Below are 9,253 nucleotides of genomic sequence, written 5' to 3'. Positions count from 1 at the left end.
TAATAACATTAGAACTAGATTCCAAAGATAAATTTCTAGTAAATATTTTGCAAAGGGTTATAATGCCGTATCAACTATATTCTTTTAAGAAATGATTAAACCCGTTTTTAATTCTTCAATTTTTTATTACATTGTATGTTTCTTGCTTAAATCTTAAATCTTCAAAACTGCAATAATATATAATTATTTTATATCCTAATGTATAAAATAATTTTAAACAAGATATTTATAAAACATTAAAATTTTAACTCATATAATGGATTGTTATATTTTGCAGTTAATAAAAAAATAAATTATCAAATATAATAGTATATACAATATTTCGAGACAATGTTACTTAACAATGTTATATAATTTTTATATGTTTATCTATTTATCTTATAAAGACCTCTCTATCAATAACAACTCCTATTTGTCAAATTATCCATTCTTACACCAAATATTTGAAAATTCTTATGCAGTGGTATGTACTTAAATAAAACTAAAAACATACAGTGTAAATTTCACATCCAATTAATGAAAATGATCATCAGGTTATCTTCAGAAATATATTTTTTAAAAATACTTTCTTACGTATGAAGGGTCAAACTACAAAATTCATACTTTCTACTTCATCAAATTTTATAGTTAACATGAAAACCTGATCATCAGTAGGTTTGTAACAATTTATCAATATAGTTTTTAACTGTTGTTCAATTTTTTTTATTTATTGAAATTTAACTTAAAACTATATAAAAACAAATACAATAAGTAAATCTGATAAATGTTTCAGAACACATGATACCCTTGGGAAGGAACCACTCAAATGTGATAGTTCAATCATTACTTTAAATTAAAAGGTCCTGTGGCCATCTTCTTTTCAGGAATTGTTAAGGATGAGAGATTAAGAACTATTGGGTTTGGGTGGGTAAGGAATTTTGGAAAAAAAGGAGATATATCTATTTTGGGCCAAATCTACAACGAATGGGATGTTGAGGTCTTTTTGGATTATTTTATTTGTGATGTAATAAGGAGCATCGAGGATTTTACAGATAATTCTGGATTGTTAGGATTGGATACAGGAGGATTTTGATGGTTTGATGGAGCCCCAAAGCTTAATTCCGTATGTCCAAATAGGTCTGATTATCCTCGTGGAGTTTTTTTTGTAATAAATGGGAAGTTTAGAGTGTTTCTCAAGTAGGTATTTTAGTAATCGGAATCTACGAGCAGTTTCTTGTCGTTCCAGTCTAGTATAAGAATTCTAAGTAAGTCTCAAGTCAAGATGGAGTCCTAAGTAGTGAATCTGTTAACAGGCTTTAGTGAGTGAATTAAAAAAAGATACAGTAATAAAGGAGAGTAGAGGTTTACAACGGATAGTAAAGGTAACCTGATGGGATTTGTTTGAATTTATTTTGATTCTCTAGTCATTACACCATTCTTCAATGGATGTTATGTGTGACTGCTGAGTCTATGATGCAGTAGTAGGGTCATTGTTCACAGACAGTACACATGTGTCATCAGCATATGTTGTTAGGACTGTATTAGGGTGGGTTGGAATATCAGCTGTATAAACCAATGGAGAATGGGACCCAGGATACTACCTTGAGGGCTATCCTTGAGAATACTATTTTAATTAACCTAGTTTAAAGTTTTTGAACTAGTGTTTTTTCTTGAAAATATAATGTGTTTTGAGACTAATCTACATTTTAAAATAAAAAAATATATATTTATAAACCTTGATTTTTTTTTTTAAATTATACATATAGATATAAAATTTTCTGAAGGGGAGAATATGAGTTTCACAGTCAAACCCTGTTTATTTATTTTAGGTTTTTAATAAATTGCTAATTTATAATTTTTACCTAATACTATATTTGCAGAAGCAGAAGTTCTTTGAAATTGTATCTCCATATATTTCGTCATGTATGTTATATACCCCGAGGCACCAAGGATATAAAAAACTCCTGAGAATATGTTTATCACAAGAAGCTTGTTCTTTAAAAGCCTCATCAGTGCTGTTGGAAAATCTTAAAACACCAAATTTTAGTACTTTCAATGTTTATATTAATTTTTAAACATAAATTATATTATTTTTATATTAATTTATACCTTTCAACTTTGGCATTTTATCATCTTTTATCAATAATCCTTTACCATTTGAATTGACATCACTTTGTCGGTGCTCTGACGTCTGATCTGCCATTGGGTATATTTTGTCCGTCTTATTTGTGGTAGGTCTTAATTTTTTGGGAAACATTGCTAGTAATACTGCGAGAATTAACATTACACAACCCAGTACGATCCATCCTAAAAATTGAAATGTTAATATAAAACAAAAACATATTTACTTACAGAAATATATACATATGTATTCTGAACTTATTAATCTCACAGTTTAATATGGTTTAAAGAGAAATCTTTTGCAAATAAAGTCCTATAGAAACATATTTGTTTAATTAAAGTTTTATTATAAAAGATAAACCAATGGTTAATTTTTTTTTATTATTAAACCATATTACAGAAGAGTAGGTAATAGTGATGAATGTACACATAAGTACTTTATTTACAAGAAATGAAAAAAGGCAAATAATTGAAATAAAGAAATTTTCATAGTAATAACATGAATTAAAATATAAGAATAATATTTTTTTGATACATAAACATAAATAGACTCAGGATCAAGATGTTTTTGATTTTGCTCTGTATTTTGCTAAAAATAATAATATATAATTTTTAATTATAATACCAACAGTCTGTTACATTTTGTAATTTAATCTCTATTGGTTTATATATGATTGTAAGCCATCGTATTTATTTTTAATACAATACAAGTTCAATAATTTTTAAACCCTGTTAGTTTAGCCCCTTAAAAATTGTCATTTGTGTTCATAAAAAACATATTTTTTATCCCTACGCAGCATGGCAGCCCAGTAAAGTATTACTATAAAAATAAATAATATTTTTTATTTTGTAAATAAAAGTACAGCAAAAGATATTTTTCTTATCAACACAACTTAAACTTTACTTAACCGTTCGTAAAAAGTAAATAAATAATGAGAAAACTAAGTTTGGTAAGACAAAACAAAATAACTGACTTCATTTCTATTATTAAAATCTTAAATTGGCTTTATAAATTTAACTTTTATTAATTAATAATAATATTAATTAACATGTATATCACCAATATATATTAAATCTTGTACACAAATTATAATATATGAGTTAAATTAAGATAGGAGGTTTTTCTTATTCCATGATATCTCGATCCCGAACAAGATGTATATGTGGGATTCAATATCAATGGATAGTTGAGGAGTTTTTTTGTTAAGAGTCAGTATATCCACTTATAAAAAGTAATATTTTTTATTTTATTTTGTTTTGACTTATTAAACTTATTTCAAAACTTCAATTTCACAATGTCAAATACCTGATGCAAATCAATATTTTCAATAAAAATTACACTTATCTATATGAAATATTCCTAAAATAATTTTCCAAAAGTGTAGATATAGACTTACGATATGAAACTCCTTGTTCCTGTTTTGAATAGTACATAGCACCTTTAGCTTGTCTTACTTCAGAAGCCTTTATTCATTTGAATTTGGTTTTGTTCTACCTCTTTATTAATTGTTATTTTATTCTGCTAGTTTATTATTTTTATAAAATAAAAATAAAAAATTAATATTTTACCTAACCACCATGCTCCCAGCCATCGTGGGTCTTTTTTCCCAATAATTGGAGTCAATGTTGGATCTATGTACAAACTTAGGCAAAGGTATCCGATGACAAAGCCGATTGATGGTCCAATTGTTCTCAATGCCATCGTTGTGCCTGCAACATCCCTGTCACATTGTAATACTTTTAATAAATAACAGTATAAAATTTAAAGTGATACATTCTTAGTTAATCCTACTTTAACTATTTAAGGTTTTTTATTAATACCCATGATTACATAACTTATACTTACCTTATCCTTAGGCATATAAATGTATAAGAAATTATACTAACATAATATTGTATTAAAAATCTAAAACTAAGAGTGCCATGATAAATCCAGCACTGATGTATGGTTGCGAGATCTGGGCTCTAACAGGCACCCTAGAAAACAGAATCAAGAGATTTTAACGGATAGTCCTCTGTACTATTACAGGAGCGATCTAAGATCAGAGCCTTAACACATGGAGGAAAAGACATAATAGTGAACTGCTTGCAGAGACTGTAATATCTCATGATATGAAGGCAAGGAAGTTAAGAAGGGCAGGACATATGCCCAACAATCCATCAGGATGCCTCTACACAACAATGAATGTCAGTATAGTTGGCAAGACACCATGTGGGAGGCCAAAAAACAGATGGATAGGCAGAATCAACAAAGATGCAAAAGAGCTACTTGCAGCAAACTGTAAAGCAGTGGCCAAAGATAGGCAGGTGTGGAGAAGACTGGATCGGGCAGACAAAGATCTACAAGGTTTGAAGAGCCAACCAAAATCTATTCTATTTGAAGTTTTACTCTCTATTAGTTGAATTAATAACTTCAAAAGTGGAACAAGGAGCCCATTTGGTTTGAAGAATTTGGAACGGAGAAGGAATTGGAATAAATGTAATAAAACATGTGACGTTAGAGAACTGGGTGCACCAGTCAAAGAAAACCTTTTTAGAAAAATGGGAAAGGTGTCGGGAGAGAAAATAATCAAAACTGTGGAAAATAAAACTGGAGTATTATAAATTTATAGCAAGCACAAAAAAATCAAGAAGAAAGAAAATATATATCAATTTCAGATTTGACACTGTTTACTCATGGGTATATTCTCATATGATTTTGAGCCATAAAATCCACCCTAAAGACATGGTCTGCATGTAAGGCAAATTGTTTCTGAAAGTAGACAGTTTCAAATACCTTGGCTCCACAATAATATTAATAAATGATCAACGAACTGAGATAGACCTGAGTATAACAAGCGCAAACAGAGTCTCTCTGTCAAGACTCCTGAAATCCAATAACTCTCTAAAAATCTGAAATTAAGGGTGTACAATACTATGATAAAGCCAGCTCTGATATATATAAGAATACAAAGCAATCCATCAGGATGTCTCTACACAGCAAACTGGAAAGCAGTAGCCCAAGATAGACAGGCATGGAGAAGCCTGGTGCTTGCCAAAGATCTACAAGGTCTAATGAAAAAGCCAACCAAGGAGCCAAACGAAAAAACACTCATAGGTCTCCAAGTGCCGATGTGCCAAAAGTACTACTATTACGATTGTATTATTTTTATTAAATTTTAATTATCCGATCTTAGCGGAAAATATTATTTTGGACTCCCTGAGAATCATACATCATCACCTGCATGGGAATTAGGACTGAGATTATTTATTGTTTTATTTATTTATTTTAGTATGTGGACCTGTCGATTTGTGTGTTTTAACTTATTTATTCATTAAATTATTTTATTATTATTATTATTTTTATTTATTTTTTTTAACCAACTTTTTATTATATTTTCCTTTAAATCTAAGTGTTAGTTTTGGTAGTTAGTGTTTTGGTAAAATGTATTTGTTTGTTTTTCTGTAAACTGAACTAATCTACTGCTGTGACTATTATTTCTCTGGTTTGATCTCACATTGCCGTCTAATAGTGAATTTGTTTAAGGGGTCACTGGAGGGGATCTGAGAAGGTGAATTCAGGAGAGTGAGTTTGTCGATCAAATGAAATAAAAATTGTGACATGGTGAAAAGGAAAGGACAAGAAAGGGAATGAATTGAAATATTTGTATTTATTGTATAGACTGGAATTGATTGTAAAAGGAAACTGTGGGAAAAAAACAAAAAAAAAAACTGTTTTCTTTCTTTTTTATTATGTCATGTAAATATATGTAATTTATATACGTCTGCTCACGGATTGATTAGTATACTGTGTAATGTAGTAATCCGATTTATTTGGGCAGCATGGATGAATAAAGCTTTTCTCTCTCTTTTGGTTAATTGTAAAACATATTTATTCAATGAATGTTTGTATATGGCCATAAAAATGAAATTATGTACAATTTTGATAATGTCTAATGTTAATAACTTTTTTTTTTTTTTGGTTATGTATTGTAGTAGAATAATTGTGAATCCTTGTAGATTTTGTACCAGAAGATGGCTTGATAGGTTAAACATTTTGAATTCATTGATAAAATTGTGATAACCATTAACAGCCTTTAACTTTAAACCTTCACATTAAAGAACTAATACATGAAATATTTTTTTGTTATTTTTAGTTTAAAAATGCAATATTCAGTGCTTTATTACCTAATATCATTGGTGTATTGGTTTTCTTGGAGTTGTCATCTATGTATGTTTGCCCAAGTGAAAAATAAAGTGTGGTTCCTATCCCAAGTATAAACTGAGACATGAATACAAGGAGTGGTGGGATAACGCTGTAATCCTTCGGTGTGCAGTCTCGCGGAGAAATCTCTTTAGAACACAGTTCACTCTTTTCTTCTGAAAATTCATTATGATTATTCATGATTTATTTTATCAATTATAATTAGTGATTATAATTTACATAGTTATCAATAAGTTATTGGAAAATTATTAGTTTACTGTATGCTATTAATTGTAGGAAGATGGTCTGGTTGGTGTTTAAGAAGGGTACACAAAATGGCGGAGAAACTATTTATTACTGCACTTGTAGTTGTTAATTATTCTATTAATTTATATTTATATTCTTCAAGTTTACTGTTATTCAAGGTTACCTTTATTATATATTTGTATATAGTAATTATATATAATTTTTTCTTTATATATCATATTTTATAAAACTTTCTATTCATACTCTTATAATCTTATCATATTTTACAATGATTTTATCATATTCTCATTTGGTCCTGATGAGGCAAAATTGGGTTACTTATATTTTTTTCTGCTATTTGTGTACCTTTCTTGAACACCACTCTGACCAACCTCCTACTTTTAATAAATTAATATTATTTAGAACTTTAAAAGTTAAATAGATTATTACTGATTTCTATTTGCGTTTCATTAAGACCAAATATATCCTTGTACTCCTCCGTCAAAGCTAAGGCAGATGTCCCTGCCCCGTAGAGGAAGTGAGGCATTGCAAGAACGAAGCATGAGACTGCTGAAAATGTAACTCCCCAAGCAATCCATACAGGACGGTTTCGTTGGCCACCGAAATAAGTTAGCACCAGTGAAAAAAGGATTTGGCTGATTTCATTTCCACTCAACATGAATCCTAAAAAATAAATAAAATAATGTTATTACTAATTACCAAAACCTTTATAAATTTAGCTAAACCATTTATAAAATTTTAAAGATTGTTTCATAATAATAATAATAATAACTGCATTATTTCCATTGTTTACAGCAATAAAAGACTCTCCTTGGAAGTTAAGATTCCAGTTTATAAACATCAAGAATTTACTCAACTTCATTGATTGTATTTTTACATTAATTTAAAATTAATAGTTTTCCATAATTAAATAAAATATTTTCTATGTTGTATTTGAACACTTAAATATAAATGATAGCTTACAATAGGTTCTTTAATACTTCACCTCATAGACCCCTATTTCTATCTACAGCCTCCCACCCTTTGCACTATCTCATCTCGCCATCTTGTAATTGGTGTTTCCTAGGTAACCATTCTGTAGCAATTTGGACCATCTTCTAGTAAGAAGTCTGGCAACATTACCAGCCCACCTCTATTTCAGTTGTGGTTCTTTTGGTGGAATTTTCATTTTAATTGTAGACTGTACTTTTCTGCTACTGTTGTAGTATTTTCTTTTGATTCTCATCATACTTCTTGAAAATTGTAGTTGTCTTACCAATTTTTCATGATTGTTTAGACCCTATCTGAAATCCGTATAAAACTATCCGATATACACATGTTTCTGATACCTTTGCCTTTATTCCTGGAGGGAGTTGACTTTTAAAAATGTGCTTCATGCTCCAGTATTTTTTCAATCCCATATTTATCCATCTATTTAATTCATCTTTGAAATCTTTAGATAAGATGGACTGTCCTTAGTAAATATATTGCTTGACAAAGCTGATTTATTGATTATTAATTTTAACCTCTACTAGATTGTTGTTTGTGATTTCACGATTCTTATTGGTTACTTTTTTTTTTAACTATCACATGCCTTTTTATTTCTAGGATATCAAGGGGTAGAAGGAGGGTTATCTACAGGTAACCAACCTATTCTAACCAGAGTGGGTGAGGGAGTCAAGTTTTAATTCTGTGGGGCAGCCACAAAATTAAAGTCAACTCCCCCCTCAATGGATTCAAACCAGTGCTGCTGCAGTTCCAAGGCTGCTAAGAGCGACAGCTCTCTCAGCTACATACCGCTTATTTTATTACTTACATTGTTTTTATTTATTAAAGGGGAGGGGTGGGGGGTTATCTAGAGGTGATCAATCTATTCTAACCATGGGCAGGATCAAGTTTTTCATTTTGTGGGACTGCTACTCAATGAAAAAGTAGACGCCCCAGGCCGGATTCGAATCGGCGCCACTAATGTTCCAAGGTGGCTAAGACCTGGACCTCAACCACCTGAGCTACAGACGGCCCTTTTATCGCTTACCTGTTGTTTTGCTTTGAATTCCGAATCGCTTTTCGATCGTTGTTAATGTCGATATGAAGTAGACGTAAGACATTGCTTGAACAGCCCCTAGTACTCCGTACACTGTCATGAACCACTTGGGACTTGCGAATCTTTGCATCCAGTGTGGTCGGAAAGAAGCCAACCCGCATCCATATTCTCTGTAACATTCAAAATAATAAATTGAATATTTATTTTCCTGTTCTTAGGAATTTAAAAGTTAAAATCATAAAATAAATAATTGTACCTCATATATCCCAAATTCGATTTAATAACTAAACAGGCGACTTTTATCAATTTATTCTGTGCGGTAAAACTATGTTTGCTGATCAAAAGAGAAATTTTATTTGTTTTAATATGATTTTATATCCCGAAATAGTTTCGTGATGTAACTACTGAGTCCAAAATTCAATAGGTTTTTGTTTATTGTTCGTTAATCTGCGTGGGTCGGGCATGGAATAAATTTTTACTAACACAGGCGGATTCAAACCGGCGCCGCTTCTGACTTGCTGTTGCTAAGGTTACGCCATAGCACTTTCTTTCTCATTGTGATTCTTTAAGCTACGCTACTTTATTTTATTGGAAAAAAAATCTTATATTTACATGTTAATAGGTCCGTTCATTCATGTTCGATTGAATAGAACTTCGCTGGTCATCAATGCAACTTCTTT

The 9,253-nt window shown here is 30.3% G+C and overlaps 1 protein-coding gene across 1 annotated transcript in view; it reads right to left on the bottom strand.

Annotated features, from left to right (window-relative positions):
- Nucleotides 1-8,743, bottom strand: part of Oatp33Ea (Organic anion transporting polypeptide 33Ea) — a gene marked incomplete at its 5' end in the record, with an annotated part of 19,669 nt that extends 10,926 nt beyond the window's left edge. Inside the window, 6 exon segments of the mRNA XM_014430698.3 lie at nucleotides 1,842-2,006; nucleotides 2,089-2,286; nucleotides 3,670-3,810; nucleotides 6,268-6,459; nucleotides 6,980-7,213; nucleotides 8,565-8,743. Coding sequence (XP_014286184.3) covers nucleotides 1,842-2,006; nucleotides 2,089-2,286; nucleotides 3,670-3,810; nucleotides 6,268-6,459; nucleotides 6,980-7,213; nucleotides 8,565-8,743 — 1,109 coding nt within the window.
- Nucleotides 8,744-9,253: the final 510 nt, after the last annotated feature.

The sequence above is a fragment of the Halyomorpha halys genome, unplaced genomic scaffold, assembly GCF_000696795.3.
Source record: "Halyomorpha halys isolate HHAL.00 unplaced genomic scaffold, Hhal_1.1 Scaffold909.1, whole genome shotgun sequence".
Lineage (NCBI taxonomy): Eukaryota > Metazoa > Arthropoda > Insecta > Hemiptera > Pentatomidae > Halyomorpha > Halyomorpha halys.
Note: the sequence above shows the minus strand (reverse complement) of the source record. Positions and strands in the feature narration are given on the sequence as shown.